The sequence below is a fragment of the Ammospiza nelsoni genome, chromosome 6 (genome assembly GCF_027579445.1).
Source record: "Ammospiza nelsoni isolate bAmmNel1 chromosome 6, bAmmNel1.pri, whole genome shotgun sequence".
NCBI classification, from domain to species: domain Eukaryota; kingdom Metazoa; phylum Chordata; class Aves; order Passeriformes; family Passerellidae; genus Ammospiza; species Ammospiza nelsoni.
In genome coordinates, this window is record NC_080638.1 from 54,692,969 (window position 1) to 54,710,975 (window position 18,007).

Consider the following 18,007-nt stretch of genomic DNA (forward strand, 5'->3'; position numbering starts at 1 on the left):
TAAAGAGAGAGGAGTTTATACATTGATAAATGTCAAAGTGGAAGAATTGGTGGTGGAGTATTTTAAATAAAATTTTATTTAATATTTTAAAATAAATAAATGTATATGAAGACAAGGGATGTATAAGGAATAAAGTACAGGGAAAGGGCCAGGAAGGCATGTGATGCTTGCCACATGCTTATCCTTAAGGAATATCTAGTGAAGAATACTTAAGAACCCTTTAGACAGCTGCATGCATCTAACATGTTAATTAATTGTTCTACCAATCTAAATTATCCTTTGTCTTTGTACTTTTTAACACCAGGAGGTTGTGCACTTCACTGTTGCATTTTAATTTGTACATTTGTGTAAAAGATGTGTAACAAACAGGTCAGCAGTCCCTTAGACAAGATGGCTTCAAGGTTAAATGGCTCAGGGAATGTGTTGCTTGAGACTCCCTTGATAGCAAATATTTTGCCTTAAGACCCTGGAGGATCTTTTGGTATTTATTGAGAATACGCCACTTAACAGTTTTATTTCAGGTTGGGAAACAACAAAGGTTTGGCTACTCTGCTTTTGTGCTTGAACTAGCTTTTCCTTTCTTTTTTTTTTAATCCTTCTTGCCATGATTCTCTCCTGTGACCGTTTATGCAAAACCTTTTCTTAATGCTATTTTTAAAATCCACTGAGTTTCCCTTGTCCGTCATAGCATAATTCTTCAAAGAGCTCCAAAAGGTTAGTTGAGCATGAAGTCCCCTGCCTGATTCTTAGTGGCCCTCCTTACTCAACATGTGCTTATCCAGGTGCTGACCAGTCATTCCCTTAAGCTGACCTCCTCCAAGACTTTCCCCAGCAGTGATGTTTGAAGTTTATAGCCTTTTCTGCTTCCCGCTTTGCCCTGTGATCCTTTTCTTTAAAGAAAACTTTTAAAGATTTTTTTTCTACTTTTTCAACCATTTGCAGTTTCCTGTGTTTTGTTCTTGGGGTGGGGAGAAAAAAGTACAAAGGCTTGCCAGCTTTTACTTCCTCTACGACCTGGGGGTGCATGTTTGTCTGGACCACCCTGCTTTTCCTACAGTAATTGCATCTAACTCTATAATTCTGTTATCTGTGAATTACCTATAGCTTCTCAGTCGTTCCTGGAAAATTGACCGCCAACTTGGGCATATCTCCACCCTCTTTCTCTGTAAAGACAGAGGCAAAGTAATTCTATTTCTTTTCTCCCCTCTAAAGTAAGGTCTGTAGTTTAAGTCCCCCTGGTTCTCTTGTCCTCAATGTATTATGCTTGTATTGAAATGTGTATTTTAAAAAATGTCTTACTGAAATTCTCTGCAATTTGTCTCTTATTCTTCCCTGTTTTTAAAACTTGTTTAGTGTTTCATAGTATCTTAATATTTAGAAGTCCATGTTTACCTTCCCACTGAATTTTACCACATTTGTTTGTTAAGCCTTTGCTTTTCCTATCTTGTTTAAGGGTATGATTTTAACTTAAAGGAAAATTCTCCAAGCTACAAGTGGTAAAGTATTTCAAAAATAGGTTATAAAGATACAGGTTATGCAGATGTAGAAGAATGCTGTATATACTCAGAATTTATAATTCAGAACATTTGTAAATAAAACCTTTAAGGAAAATAATTTTGAGCCATCAGTATGAAATACAAGAACAACTTGTTAGAATTATTTTTTCTGATTGCAATATTCCTTACAAATACTAGATGGAGTTTGTATAATGAGTTATTTCATTATTTTAAGTTTTAGAGCTGTGTAGAACTAGCATTAAGTAAAAAGCCTTCAGTTATATGCAGACTAACCTCAGAAAAGCCTTCTGTGGGGAATAACAAACCTGTGTTTTTTAATTGTAGAATAATACTACCCCTGGAGCAATGACACGGCGCAACACTTATGTTTGTAGTGAAAGAACCACTGCTGATAGGCATTCAGTGATACAAAATGGCAAGGAGAACAGGTATATGAAATGTCTTCCTATGGTGTATGTCACTTGTCTTCACCTTTCCAAAAAAACTCTAATGGCTAATTTAAAAATAAATGGTATTCTAATGTAATTCATAATGAAAGGTAAGTACAAATCTTTGGTTATGGAGCACCTGTAAGTATGTTGGGGCTATATTTTTTTTTTCTATATTTAATTTTATAGTCTTTATACTTAGAATGTAAAAGGAAGTTTCTAATTTCTGGTTAAATACATGAAATATTTGTAGCAGCCTTCATCTTAAATCTTTTGTGAACTCCTGTGGCCAAACTCTTCTGCATGTACTTGCAGAAGAGCCTTGTTTAGTGTCAGACTACAAAGTCCATCTCTCTTGAACCATTCTCTTTTTATATTTCACTCTAAACTTGCTTCACTAGGATTATTTGAAATACCATTTTTGCTGCAAAGTCTCAGGGAGAAGGTAATTTTTTCTGAGCAAAGATGAAATGGTGATCCACCATTTTCTGGGACTAACAGTGTTCCTTGATGATACTCTGGCAGTCTAATTGTTTCCCAGGATTTACAGAACTCAGCTGCTTCCCTCCTCAGGCTATCTCCATATTCTGAGTGAAAACAATCAGAGAAATAACACATTTCTTTTTAATTTACTGAATGAAAGCCTGAGTAGAGCATGCAGTGGAACTGGAGCTAACCACTGTATGTGTTGGCACTGTGGTCACATCTACTGCCAGCCTGTGAAGACTGAGAAGAGCTGTCAGAAACAATATTATAGTGAACACAGATATCAGGTACAGAGTAGCAGCTGGGAGGAACACCACCAAATTTCCTGCCTGCCTGAGGTATTTTAATTTCCAGCCCTTCTTGTCAGAATTTTACTGCTGTCAAAAGATGGTAACAATTAAGTAGTTAACCCTTGCCAGGAGAGCACTCAGCTGGTACACTTTAAAGAATGTGTACCCCTCTACTGTGCTTCCCAATTTTTTCCAGCCCTTCCTAATATTATGATATTTTGTAAAGGCTGGGAAGAAAATACCTATTTTCTAACTTGTGTTTTTGAACAAAATTTTTTTCCCTCCTTTTGGGAGTTGATGAGGAATTGTGATGTTGACTGGAAAGCCTGTCTATTCCCTGTTTGATTCCTGGAGCCTAGGGATAGAGAGCATGATTTTGACCCCGTCTCTTCCTCCTAGCTCTCTGCAAATGGAAAGTGATTAAGGGAGCAGTCAGGTATAAGTTTGAAGACTGCCAGAAGTGCAGTTGGCCAGCTGGGCCTGCAGTCACCTGTCCTGTGAAGCAGAGCCCAGCTCTTTGGTGCTGTCCCTTAGTGTGCCTGTCTCAGCCCTCACTGGTTACTCCTTGTTAATGATACCAAGTTGTTTAGGGTAAAGGTCACCATCCTTCCTCTGATTTGATGTGTTAATAGCTTTTTCTTTCCAAACACTCTTTGAAAAAATTAATCTTTCTGTCCGTAATAGTTTTGCTAATTTTTTATTACTTGATTACTTGGTTTAGTACCATTTCTGTTCATAATTAAACTAATATCTTGCCTACAGTTTCTTTATTGCATTTTTAAAAGCTACTAGATATTACTTACTAGGAATGCTTGAGATTTAGATATTCCCTTAATTCAGGAGTAAGTTCATACTCATGAAGAACTATCTTATGAAGTAATTTTGTTTCCCCAATTTTCAGTTTCTCAGGAAACTGATGTTTTCTGGTTTGTCACATATAGACCTTAAACTCAAAGTTAAGATTGAGTAGCACTTGACAACTATATTAGTTATGGTTTATATTCCTAGTTGGTTATCCTTGTGTAAGTTACCTTTTGTTGTCAATATGGTATTTAAACATCATTAGTTTTTCGATAAACTAGCCTTATTTGGGTCATTTAAAATGTCTGAGAATTTATATTTGCACAGGTAAAAAATGTCTTCATAGCTTTTGTAATGCATTTTTTGATTTTACATTCATTACTTTTTATAGAGGGTTAAAACCAGAAAAGGTAATGAGAATGCATTGCTAATTGTATTATAGTTGGAGACCTTTCATTGTCTGAAATGCTTCAGTACTAAACTGCATGTTCATTTTGGCACAGTTTCAGAATTACTGTGATTTTGGCACAGATTTCAGAATTTACATCTGAATGTATTTTGTTGCTGTAACTGGGTGAAGCATTGACTGGTCACATAAAGTGCAGGGACCTTTAATGGAGGAAAAATCAACATGGTGATTGATGGAACTGGCTCTTCTGAATTAATCTTTAATGTTTCTCTACTCTCAGCTTGGCAGAAAGTAACTCTAGAAACTTATTCTTTTTTCTTCTGTAAAGCAAGATCTGAAGTTGAACCTGAGCTTTGTACATATCCAAGGTTTAGTTAAAAATTACTTCTATGCTTTTGAAATGTCTGTTGGCGGCACATGTTACAGGCTAGAGTAATTGCTGTAATTGGTTTATTACAGATTAGATTTTAGATTTTCCATAGCTACTCAGATACTTACTGTGACTCAGTGAAAAGCTGGGAGACTTACCATAAAAGGCAAGATACACACATTTAAAATCTCTATTTTTCTGTAGAGAAAGCATTAAAATATTGCTTATTCTGCTTTTATCTTGAATTCTGAGAAGGCATTATTTCTGAAAGTATGAAACCTTTAAAGAATCACTAGTCAGTAGATCTGATGTTGGAGACAATAGTCTTGAAGACCCATGCCAGACTGGTGGAAGCAAAGAGTTCTGTCTCCCATCTCTCTTTAACACATTGTGTGGCTGACACAGGCGTTCTGCTGGAGACAACTCCTTTGGCTTTCCTCCAAAGCCTGAGCATTAATTAACGCACTTGGGGACTCATGAAACACTCTTCATAATGATAGGCAATTGCTTTAAATCATTTGTAACACAAATGATTTACAACAGCTTCAGATTTTTAATAAGCCTTGGCACTAATTGGTGATTGTTAGTTCACTGTTCCCGTGTTCCCAGGCTAGTAATCCAAAGAAGCTGATTTCTAGCAAAGCATTAGAGAAGGAGAAGGTCCTTTATTGATACCTTTAAATGTCACACCTTTGGAGGCAGGTGACTTGGGTCCTGTGTTGTAAAACTAGAGTCTTTATCTTTTGCAGTAAATATAGAGGAAATGAGCTGGAGGAGCTTGAGAGGCTAGTGACCAGTTTTGTGACTTCAGGGTATTAGTTTTGAGACGAATGTTCATTTTCTGAATATTCCTTAAAACCCTGGGGTAATGTAAATCCTGGGCCTGTATTGAAGGCTTCATTGTAAGTAGTGCTTGTAGGTGTCATCCTGATGGATTCAACATTGTTGAGATGCATGCATGAGTCAGATGAAGTTTTTCAGATCCTGAAAAGTTAAAACCAAACCAAAACCAAGTATGTTTTGCTAAGCATTTTAGCTAACAGTTCAGATGTTTGAGCTGTGTGATGCTTTGCACTGGTGATTTGGGAGCCAAGCCTGAGAAGTGGGGGAGCTGACACTTGTAGCTGCACTAGCATTCCAGAGTCTGATGTACCAGAATTTGGTAACAGGACTTGAGGTTTTGTGTGTAACCAATAAGTAACTTGGAAGTGAACATGCAGTGTCATGAAACTGTCGCTGAGAATTATTGATTTCTTAACCTTGAGCAAAATTTCTGAATTATAGCTGTCTTACTTTTAAAGCAAACTTCATGTGAATTAGGTGGTGGTGTAGTCTGAAAGGCCCAAAATGTCTTGTGGCTTCTCACTTTTCTCCTATCCTTATCATTACTAGATAATGTGAAGGCTGCAAAGAGTATTTTGGCCTAAATAAATAACTAAATTTAATGCTCCTATTTGAACATACCATGCAGCTGGCAGCTTAGTGGCCGTTCTGCTAAGACAGTGCTCTATACTTTCCTTCAAAGCCTGAATGGTAATTTGGAAAATTTAATGTTCATGGTCAAAGCAATACGAAATACTCTTCAACAGTCATTCTTCTTTCTTCAGGGAGCAGCAAGCATGTTCAGTGCCTGCTACACATACAGGTTGATTATTAGCAGCCTTTCTCTTTTGGCCTTTCTGGAGTTGTTAAAGATCATGGTATTTTTGGTTTTGATTGTACCTGTGAAGTCTCTCAGTTATCTGATATAGATTTAACAGCTTGCCCAGCTTTCGCTGATTTCTTTTAACACTCTGAAAGCAAAGGATTTTGCTGTAGTAATGGAGCTATCATGAGTCCTTTAGAAAGTGCCTTTGGTGGGGGTTTTAATGCATTGTTTACTGTTAAGAGCAATACAAGTTATATCAGTTCTTTATCACAGAGCTTTGGCATAGAGTTCTGAGTTACTCAGGTTCTGTACATCAAGGAGGGAATCACTGCAAACTAATGCTAATGGTAAGAGCATGGGCACTTAGAGATGTGCAGTGCCATGCAAGTAAGGATGCTTTTTAAGGGGATCTTTTAGAGATGTGCAGTACCATGCAAGTAAGGATGCTTTTTAAGGGGAGTGTAGGGCAGTTACTGCTGTTACATAGAAGAGGAGGGCTGTTAGAGTTCGTGTTCTTTGATAAACCAGTTAATAGAAGGAAAAGTTTGCTTTTTTTTTCTATGCAGTAGTTTGTTGTTGGTCCATCATGCTCTTCTTTCTGCCTCTGCCTGAACCCAAACCCCCTCGCAGCCTGACAGAAATGTTCGCTTACGCAGCTAGCCCTGCTTCAGTTTGTACCACATCCTTCTCCAGTGTTCGGCTGCGACATCAGAAGTCGATGTCCATGTCAGCCTCTGTGCACACGAAGATGATGTTGCCTCCAATAGACAATGGCGCAGATAACTTCAGGCCTATGTAAGAACCAGAAATCGTTGTGACACTAACTTATACCCACTGCTTCTTAACTTTGTGCTGTGGAATTTTAGTCCTAGATTGTTCTAGTATATTTTGCCCACAAGATGTGTGTTTCCTCATTTTTTTAGTCTCGTTTACATTTGTCTTGTGGTGTGTCAGGCTGTCTGTGACATAATCCTGCAATAGTGAACCTTAATTTTTTCCTATTGTTAGGAGTATTGGACATTCCCTATTGTCAAAGTTTGTGGGAGACTTTAACTGTGTATCCCGAAGGACTTCACTACTTGGAGCGGTTTGCTTGTAGAGAATTTTTTGTAGGATACTTTCAAATTAATTTTGTGTAGGATACTTTCAAATTAGCAAGACTTTCAAAGTTGTATGTACAGAATGTGGAGGGAGAGACATTAAAGTTACCTATTCTCTTTCCTGGGAGGAAACTTTACCGATCTATTCTTTTATCAATCTTCTCAGCAAAACACTGTAGGCCTGGTTTATCTGGTCTCTTCCAGGATACTCCTGTTGCACTTTTCTGCCTATGTAGGTTTCTGTTTCGGCAGCCTCTTACTCCTAACTTCTTACGAGTTTTGATTCCATACGGTGCTGTAATCACGTTGGTATTTCCAACCCGGGCCTATACCAAAGTGTGTGCTTATGCTTGACCATAGAACGTAGCGTTTTGTGTTTCCTGCTGAGCCGCAGTGCCCGTGCGAAGGCGTTCTAGCGTTGGTTTCTTTGTTTTGTTTTCTGCCCTAGCGCTATTCCCGATCAGAGAACTCCCGTTGCTTCCACCCACAGCATTAGCAGTGCGAGCACCCCTGACCGTGTTCGTTTCCCCAGAGGGACGGCCAGCCGCAGCACGTTCCACGGGCAGCTGCGCGAGCGCCGCACCGCCACCTACAACGGCCCGCCCGCCTCGCCCAGCCTGTCCCACGAGGCCACGCCGCTCTCGCAGACCCGCGCCCGCGGCTCCACCAACCTCTTCAGCAAGCTCACTTCCAAACTGACCAGAAGGTAAGCCTCTGCAAGTGCCGCTGCAGCGTGTCTTTTGTCTCCTTTTTGTGGTAGGAATACTTCATTGATTAATGGCTGAAGTTCTGCAACTTAAAATGCAGTTGCATGGGATTTTTTCATAGGTCTACTTTTCACCCATTTGTTTTTGGGTGTTGAGTCAAATGGGATTAAATGGGAGACAGTTTGGTCTGTGCTGTTTCTTTTGTGCTCTTCAGCCTCATGTCTGCAGAGATGAAACATTTCAGCTCAGTTGAAGAGCTGCTCATAGTCCATCAGTAGACAGCATAAACTAGGAGTCCAGTCTAGATATTTGATGTAGCATTGACAGCTCAGGTTGTGTTTCCCATCAGTGTTTCCAGCATTACATTGCTGGCAACACAGAAATATCCCAGATGAAAGGGTAGGGGCAGGAGACAAAAGCTTCTGTTGGCAGTAGTGCTGTCACAGGCCGTCTTAAAATAATGGCAGTATTAGTGTTTCAGTCTAGACAGGAGTCTGGTCAAACATAAAAAAATTTATTCCTACTTTGGCCTTTAGTTGATGTGCAGATTCTGTGTTAGGTGTGAAGGTGTGGTGGTCCAGCCAAAGCCAAGCATCAGCAGGTCTTGCTCCTGCACTAACAATTTTATTCTAACTGAACTTCTAGTTTCAAATCCATGTATTATTTAGATTAGTTATTACAAACCCTAAAATTGATTTTTTTTTCCTTCTGTATTTAAAACCTGTCAGTTGCCACACCACATACTTCAGAACACTGATCTCCACAACTTGCATTTGCAGAATTGAGGCTTGTTTGTCTTTGCTGTAAGAATAATCATCAAGCTTTTGTACACTCCTTATCAGGTGAAGTTTTTTGGACAAGATCATTCTGATCTTGGGCTGCTAGCTTTTGTTTTAAGCTTATACCACGTCAGCAGCAAGCCATTTCCTTCCTGTTTGCATTATGGCTATGGATGCCTCCCTCTCAGTATCACCTTTGCAGTCTCCCATTCCTACAAAATGATGCTAAGCCACACTCCAGTTTTTCACAAATGGCTGATTTCAGTTTAGGGTGTGAATTTCTTTAAAAATGTAGAAAACATTCTTTGCAAAACAAGAACATGAGAGTCTAGCCTTTTATAAATGTTTTAATTTGCTCAGTTCTCTGCCAGGTAACATTTCTCTGGGAAAAACTGTGCTGTAGGAAATTTGGTTTGGGTTTTTCCCCCTCTTTTTATGTTGAGAGAGAGAGAAGTTTAATTTGAATATTTTTTAAGTGTTAAGCCATCTGCTTTATGTCAAGTGAAGTCTTGATCAGCCACATCCTTTTGGCAGGTCTTTCTTTCTGTACTTTTGTTTGTAATATCCTTACTTAATTTTCCATTTGACGTTCCAAATGTGGAAAGTCAAACTGTGAACATGCAAACTTTTCACTCAGTTGTTTAGGCAGCATTCAAACTTCTATCATTACCTCAGAGTTTCATCTTTTGCAGTGCAGTGTGGTTTTCTTGAAGAAGTCTTTCCCCACGACTTTTGACAGTAGTTTAAATTCCATCTGGACTTGATTAAATAACATGCAGTTGTAACACAATAGCACAGTTACAGATGATTAGTTTGCTCTTGGAGGATCTCTTGCAGCTGGGGCTCTGTTATATTCAGTGCTGTACAAACTACTGAGGAGGTGGATAGTGCCACTGAAGGACATGGTTATGCTTCTTCCTGTTAAATTGATTTTTTTTAAACCTTATTACTCATTAATTTATTGTAGCATTCTCTATGGGGAATCAGAATTCTTTTGGTTATGAACTACTTATGTTCTGGTGTAGACAATTATTACAGCTTCTGCCACTAAAATAGCTAAATATTTAAGGCAGTTTTTTGCACAACATGGCTGATGTTATGAAGAAAGGAAGCAACCTAACTCTGAAGATACTCAAGATAGAATTATGGTAGTGTTACTGATTTTTGCTTTCCATGGGAAATATATGAAGAAAATCCAAACATATTTTTACCTGACCTTGCAGATTTTGAGTTTTCAAGTATTTTGACACCAGTATGTATTTTAATTCATAATAAATACTGGTTACATATTTCCCAGAAAAAATTGAAAGTAACAGTGCCAGGAGTTTGACTCTTCAGCCCCTAAATCATCTGCCTAATCTGAGGATGTATTGAAGTGTAATTTAATTGTGCATTTAAAATGAGATATTTTTGCATGTTTCGCTTTAAATGCCTTTTTCAATTTATTTTGTACAAATTTTTTTGTTAATTATTATTTTGGCTTAATTTCTTTTAGAAACATGTCATTCAGGTTTATCAAAAGGTAGGATTTATTTATATTTAAAAAAAAGTGGCTCCTGCAATTAACAAAAGATTTGGCTTTTCTAGCCTTGGTTTTCTGAAAACTAAACTTCCTGCTGAGAACTAAATACTTTCTTTCTTCAGAGGAAAGCATAGAATAAATCCATTAACTCATGATGATACCTAAGAATCTGTGGCACCATCTGTGTTGTATAACAAGATGCTAAGCATGCCTTGTGAATTCTTTTTTCTTTGATAGAGTTGGTAGTGCCAAAGTAATTCTGTTCTCTGTACTAATACACTTAGCATGCTTATGTTTGAAGAATGAGGTGTTTGATAACAATGATGAAAGTATAAACAAAACATAAAGTTACAAGCAAATAAAGGTAAGTGTTGTTAAATTTATGTTATCTCTCTGTTTTATGATATTGAAGAGAATAAAAGGTTTGAAACATTGCCTGCAGCTGAGCACAGCTGTGAGATGAAGTTTTGTGTGGAAGATTGAATGAAGATTCAATAGCTGTATATTTATTTTAAAATGGGGTGCATTTGTTGAAGTGAGTTGCAGCTGAAGTGCAAATAGAGCTCTTCAGTTCTAAACAAAAAGTACAACATTTATGCAAATTTATCAACAAAAGGGAAAAGCTCAAAAGTCTGATTCACATTTCAAGCCAAAGGAATGAATTTAGTTTTGAAATTTGGGAATGAATCAAGCTGCTATATTTCTCATTAATCCATTATGATTCATGAAAATGGCTTATACAGTTTTGATGTGCAGGTCAATTTTCCAGTAGTTTTGTAATAGCCTGTTTAGTTGTACCACATCTTGAAACTTCTTAAAGGGTGGTACTTCCAGTTTCCTGCTACTGATCAAAACCAGGGAGATAGGGCCAGAAACCAGGCATCTGCTTTAACCTTCAGAATACAAGGCTGAATACAAAGATTAGGGAGTCCCAACATATGTAAATTGCTGCCTGAATGTGGATTTATTATGTACAGTGCAAGGGTGAAAGTACCCTACCTGATGAACTGAGTAAATCCCATGCCATGGTGATGATAATCAGTGCTCTTCCAAACATGTCCATGTTTGGAACTGGTGTTGCTTGGCTTGGCTGGCATTGTCACAGCTGACTTGAGAAAAGAAAAGAAACCATGCAACTCAACCTAGAGCTGGAACTGAGCAGGGACAGTGGCTTTAACCCAGTGTGCATCATCAGCTGTGGGCTGCAGCCCACTTCTACAACAAAGCACTTTGATGTGTGCAACCCTCCACAGCAGGGTGCATCTACATTTGTTCTGAAGAAAGATGGAAAATCCTAATATGGGTGCAGTTTTAAGCTAAAAGGTTATTGTTTAAACTTGAGATTTCAGGTAATTTTTAGGTAATTTTTTAAAAATTACCTTTGACTTGAGGCCAGGAGTCTTAGACCATGTTGGAAATGTCTGCTACAGCTTCCATGAATGTGTCTTTTTGAATAAGAATTTTTTAAATCTTACACAACCTGCACAGGAGCAGTGTGCTTTTTAAATTCTGTTTTAAGAATGTGTCCCTCCATACCTGATCTGTATGTAGGTACAAAAACTGAAAATGCTGGGACTTTTGGCAGTTTCTCCTGGCTATATTTGCTGTGAATCCTACCTGAGCTCACTATCTTTGTGGTTCTGAAAGAACTACAGTAACCTAGTAGCATGTATACCTAGTGCCACAACATCAGTGCTAGGGAGCTGAATGAAAGTTGATGATCAGTCACTCCTTGTTAAACTGCTGAGTTTTAATACTGTGCTCAGTACACAGAGGTATCAAATATATATATATGTGTGACTATATATATATATCTATCTTGTACTATGCACTGTCTTTGCCAATCTGCATATTGTGGAAGTCTTAACTTTTTTTTTTTTCTCTGACAGCAAAAATGACTCAATGTTCTGGATTTTATTGCAGCATCATTTCTCTGTTTCCATAAATTGATCTTATTTTATCATCTTGCACTTTTTGTTGATTTTCAGTATCTTTTTAGACAGTTTTCTTTGTGTTTATTTGGATATTTAAAACAGCATACAAAGATGTAAAGAACAGGAAACACAGCATAATCTGGGACAGATGTGTGGAAACAATCAGATTTGTGAAAGCCCTTCATAAACCATAAGGTAGATAATGTGTAAGCAAGGCATGACAAATGAGAACAGAACTTGTCTATGTATTTGTTCCATTCTCAAGACCGAGAAGCATCTTGGTCCATAAAATCAGTTTATGTAAAACACAAGCAAAAGCAGAAAATTTAGAGCATAAACTAGCACAGAAGTGAAGATTGTATTGGCAATTGAGGAGGCCTCAGGGCTGCCTCTGACTCACAAAGCCCAAGCAGAGCAATCCTGGCAGTACAGGCAGTGCCTGTTCCCAGAGCAGAGGGTTGGACCACAACCATGTCTGCCATGAAGGAAGGAGCACCTTGAGACACTGGCACTGCTCTCCTAAGCTTGCCATGATGGCTCACACTTGAGGTTCTGTGTCACTTCATGCAGCTCCTCCTGCTCGATGAATGGAACATTGATGCATGGAAAAACTGAGCAAAGTGAGGGTTTTCTGAGAGGCTTCCATGAGAATGTTTATTATTTCAAAGTGGCAGGTATATTCTAAATAATGACCTTTCTTAGATTTAGAGTACTGTGGTTTACAAACTGAACACTTTGGCTTAATTTCAAGCTGAAAAGTGTGTGAGACCATCACTAGGGATTTTTCCTTACAGACTTTTCTGGACAGATTCCAGCAACAGTAAGACTGTTCATTGTTGGGGAAACTGCTTGTGCTCCCATTTTCTTCAACCTTTGGCAAGCTTCAAAACAAAACACCAAAAACCCAACAAAAATCTGTAAATGTTTGCGGCTCTTAAAGCTGCCATCTTCCACTTCCTAGGAATACAGAAGGATCTCTGAAGTTTAAGTACTCTTAATATTTCAGTTGAGGAGTGTTTTCTAACTTTTTTGTTGCTTTGCCCAGTAAAATAATCATCTGAAAAGAGAAGATCTGTTCAGCTGGTCCATGTGGTGGTTCCTACCTACCCCTTTTTTGGTCCTGTAGAGCTCTCCTAGGGGATGACTTCATGCTTTTGGTATATACAGGCATGAAAAATCTTTTTCCGCCTTCTCTTATATCCACCATAGATTAGCAGCATGAGATCTCATGAAAATAAATTCAATAACTGCTCACTTTGCTCTGGGACTTGCAATTATCTTCTTCTCATTTTTTCTGTATCTTTTTTGTTTACAGCTGTGCATTTGCCAGTGGCATTGTCCCTGTTGTACCATGAGCTGTGTGGTACCTCGGAGAGCAGGGTCCTGCTTGGATGCTGCCATGACCAGCACCTCTCAGCTGAGCAATTTTGCACCCTGTTGAGTGCAGTTGCTTTGCAGTAGCCCCTGAGTTGAATTTGAGCTGATTCTGTGCAGCCAGTGCTGCCACCCTGCCCCTCACAGTGCCAGCACTGCTCCTGGTCCCCTGTGACACGGACTGCCAGAGTCACTTTGCAAGGCTGATCCCTCAGCAGAGCTCTCAAAAGGAAGGAAAGGAGGAAATCACGCCTTGTAACACCCCACACACCCTGATATAAATATCTCTCTGCATCAGAAATCAGGTTACTGTCTTATATTGCTGTCCCTAGACACCTGCCTCCCAAACTGCAGTGTTTGTGGTAGTCAGGGAAGCCATGTACTGCCTTGGTCTGGATGAAATCAGTGTACAGGAGCATCCCCCTGAGCAGAGTTAATGCTGATGTGTAAACCATCCTCCTTCAATGGTGGGAAGGTAGAGAAAGATAATTTCCTCTTAATTCTTCTTGACCCTGGGCTTTCAATAGATGGTAGTGACCAGCAATGTAGCCTTAAGCACTGCAAGAAGACAGAAAGCTTAAGCTTGTTCTTGGATGGGGAAGATGCAACAGTGTGGAATTACTGGGATGGAGTTACCACAGCTTGAGAAATCTTGGATTTGGCTCTTAAAGTTCTGTTAAAATGTATATGCATCTTCTTCTTTTGCATTAAGGTATTTTGGTATTGTTTGAACATGCAGATCTGATGAACATGCAAATACACAAGGTGATCAGACTTGTCTGCAAATAGTTATGGGGATTTTTTCAAATATATACTTTATTCCAGATAAAACTTCTAAATAACATTAGCCTAAAAATATTTGGGAGTTATTTCTCTTTTATGAGGTACTTAGTAAATAATACAGTCACTTCAATATGCTTTGTAACTTTACTTTCACATTTTCTGCTTTTAGAACTTCAGATTTATTACACGAGTTCTGCAGATTTAATATATAAACATATACTGTTAAAATACTGTTAAAATTAGTTATGGTCAGTTTAAAAACTTTAAAAATGGAAGTTTATAGACTTCCATTTGGTTTGACAATATGTTACTTTCTGTGTTTGTCCTGACCTACCAAGTTCTTTACATCTTTGTTGTTTTGCATTTTAACACACCTTTGGTATGATTGCAGTTATCTTTTAGCAACTACTCAGATATTATATATTGTAGTGTAAGATTTGTCTTCTCTTTCCCACTTCCTTTTGCTTCTGCATTCTTTTCATTGAGGCTCCCGACTGAATATGAGAGGAACGGGAGATTTGAGGGCTCAAGGTGAGGGTAAAATTTTTGTTTAAAACGTTGCTTAGGTGAGTTTGAACCTTTCTTCCCTTGACTATGTGGCATAGTGGCTTCAGGCAGCAGCTTTTTTTTTTCATGTAAGTCATTGGAACTAAACAAAGAAGCATTTCTGTCTGCAAAACAGCTATTAAAGCACTGACTGACTTGGTTCTAAACTTTCATCTTTCCTGTTGCCTTTTTCCTTGTGTGGTTTTTCTTTTTTTTTGCATTTTAGTCATTGTAATTTGCTGTTGTCGTGTAGATGTGTAGATGAGTGGTCTCTAGTGAGGCTGTAAATGTGTGGAATAACCACTGAAAGGTGATAAGATATTTCTCATCTCCAAAATCACAGGTAGTTAAATATTTTTCATGTTATACTTCTTGCAAAATCAGCATATCAAAAATCTATTAGAAATTATTAAACTGCTGGGTTTGCTGACTGTTTTCAAGTAGAAAAAGCTTCCAAAAATAAAATGAGTATTGAATAAAAATTGGGGTTTTCCCTGGCCCTTTACAGCCCTATTAAATTAAAACCTTAAAACAAAATACTGTTTAATTTGTGTGATGAATTTTGTAACATCTGGCAAATCACATTGCGTAGTCTTACGATTCTCACAGTCACAAGAAATCTTTTAATAGAAGAATTATGAAATAGGTTATATTTGAGAAATATATTTATTTAGTTGTGGCCTTGCTATCACTTTTTATTTAACTTTTTCATAACTGCCTGCTTAATGATAGTAGAAATAAAATGTGGTGTAACCATTGCCATCTATTTCAAAGAGCAGCTTGGCTTAATATGGAGGCTCAACATGAGACCTAAACTGCATGGTTGGGGGCCAGTCAGGTTAGCTAATAGTTAAGTATGACAGTCAATATATTTAATTAAATTTAAAGAGGTGACTGGCAGTGTACAAATATTCATAAAACAAATCTGTGTTTTGTCCCTGGAGGTCCAAATGTAGTTCCTTATTCTTTAGCTGCATGACTACTGATTTTAATTTAAGTAGAAGAATGATTGCAAGCTAGAAATTTCTGGAACATTTCTTTCCTTTGTCCTGTTTAACTTCACTTACCCATACCAAAAGAAAAAAAAAAAAAAGTTGCAGATTTGGGAACACACCCTAGATATTTTGTGCTTCATCTCTTAAAAGTGTGACAATAATGGTACCCTCTCACCATCTTTACAAACTGTGTTCAAGAGGTGTCTAATAGTGACTTCCAGCTCTCTCTATACACATCCCCATCAGAGGCACTTAACTGCAGAGCTTGTAGCTGCAGAGGTTGGTATTTAATGAATTACTGACCAGCTCAGGAGGAGGCATCTCCTCTCTGGGCAGCACCCAGGGTGTGTCCCCTGGGATCATCTCAAACTCGCCCCATCAGGATGGCCAGAGTGGAACTGAGCCAGCCCAGGTCTGGGGCTCAGGGTGACCCTGGGCAGCAGGAGGGTGACCCTGGTCCTGCTGTCCTTCCCTCTGCTTGCATTCAGCTGCTGTGGGGCTCCAGGGGCCCTCCCAGGGCTCTGTCTCCTGGCTGCTGCCCAGGAGGAGGCGCAGAGGAACACCAGCACCTTTGTGCATGGGCTCACCCCATTCTGTGCAAGTGGGCACCTCCCAGGGCCTGGCCTGAGCACATCCTGCCACAGGGAGCTGTTATTTCAATGTTCCAGAAACTTCTAGCAGGGAGCTGGTGTTTCAGCTGTCCACATGGCCCGAGAGTAGAGTTTTGAGCAGAACCTGCCTTAAAATCGAGTTGTAGGTGCTGCATGTAGTTCTGCCTCCAGAAGGTCATTGCCCCCGTGCTCCTGAATCCAGTGAGTGCCAGTTGTGTCCCAGTGAGTGCCATTCCTTCGTTCCAGCCCCAGCAGCTACAGCTTTCCCTGTGTGTGTGTACAGCAGCTGGGGGAGCTGGGCTTGGCCCCAGCCAGAGCCTCCAGTGCTGCTCTGGTGTGGGTTGAGTGGTGGCTTCACTGAGGTGGCCCTGGGGAGGGTGGCTGGCCCTGCTCACTGCAGAATTCCTGTCTTTCAGCCGCAATGTAGCCGTGGATCAGAAGGACGAGAACAAGGAAGCCAAGCCTCGGTCGCTGCGTTTTACCTGGAGCATGAAAACCACCAGCTCCATGGATCCCAATGACATGATGAGGGAAATCCGAAAGGTCCTGGATGCCAATAATTGTGACTATGAACAAAGAGAGCGTTTCTTGCTTTTCTGTGTCCATGGAGATGGGCACGCAGAAAACCTCGTCCAGTGGGAGATGGAGGTGTGTAAACTGCCAAGACTGTCCCTGAACGGAGTTCGCTTTAAGCGGATATCGGGAACATCCATAGCTTTCAAAAACATTGCTTCCAAAATTGCCAATGAGTTAAAGCTGTAACAAGAAAAACATAGTTAAGTTGTAAATTAGTTAGCAATTTAAAGTGTTTTTGAGAATTCCGATGGAAATGTATAGAATAACATTTAGGCAATAACTTCTGCATCCTTCTGAATAGTGATATTAAAAAAAAAGCTGCTGAGCTGGGAGGGAGAGTTGGACTTTTTTATAAGTGCACTACAGCATTAAAGTTGCCTACTATGTAAAATATTACCCCTTCTGCTTTATTTCCATTGCTCCTAAGTCTTTGACAACAAATTGAAACACAGAATATATTCATTTAAATATGCCTCCTGTTTGTGTGGATGTGTGAATGTACAGTATGTGTGTATAATATATAAAGTATTATATGTAAACGATTCATTTACAACATCGAGCTGTACCAGTACCTCTTTTTGGGCTAATTTTGGTGCTAAAAATTGAAATGGCCAAGGAGGAAACACTTGAGTTAATATTTAAAATGACTGAAGCATTAACCAGTAAACGCAGGTTTACAGTTCACTGCTGTGTTAAGAAAAAAGTGTGTGAAGGGTTTGGATTTATGGTTGTGAACATTATTAGTCCTGTTTTCTAAGTAGATCTCATAAGATGATTAAAAATTCACTTCTACTGAGTAAGTCTTGCATTATATTTTGCCCACCTATTTATTATTTAAGTCTGAAGCAAATTTTAAGAATGTAGTTAATTTGTGCATTTAATATTTGGGTAAACGCTTCCATTCTTCTGCTTCTGCTAAACTACTAAAACTGTATCTTTGTCCTTTTGGCTTACGAGTATTGATCGCAGCTACGAACGTTTCTCTGTTGTTCCTCTAGGGAATGAGGCAGTGTAAAAGGACGTGCTAATTGCTGAGTAGTGGTTTTCTTTCAGAGCGAGTTTGCCACGTTAGACTAGGTCAGATACAAAGCACAAAGGGACTCCCAAATCATGGCCATTCTCTGCCAGCTC

General features: G+C 39.0%; 1 protein-coding gene across 21 annotated transcripts in view; it reads left to right on the forward strand.

Annotated features, from left to right (window-relative positions):
* MARK3 (microtubule affinity regulating kinase 3) overlaps window positions 1-17,269 on the forward strand; it is a 60,355-nt gene extending 43,086 nt beyond the window's left edge. For 2 of the 21 annotated variants that reach the window (XM_059475023.1, XM_059475025.1), the window contains 6 exons: window positions 1,842-1,945; window positions 6,580-6,744; window positions 7,498-7,755; window positions 10,031-10,057; window positions 14,635-14,679; window positions 16,717-17,269. In XM_059475023.1, the coding sequence (XP_059331006.1) occupies window positions 1,842-1,945; window positions 6,580-6,744; window positions 7,498-7,755; window positions 10,031-10,057; window positions 14,635-14,679; window positions 16,717-17,062 (945 nt within the window). In that variant the 3' untranslated portion in view covers window positions 17,063-17,269. The remainder of the gene's footprint in view (window positions 1-1,841; window positions 1,946-6,579; window positions 6,745-7,497; window positions 7,756-10,030; window positions 10,058-14,634; window positions 14,680-16,716) is intronic. The other 19 variants (XM_059475032.1, XM_059475034.1, XM_059475033.1 and 16 more) reach the window with 15 other exon arrangements.
* Window positions 17,270-18,007: the final 738 nt, after the last annotated feature.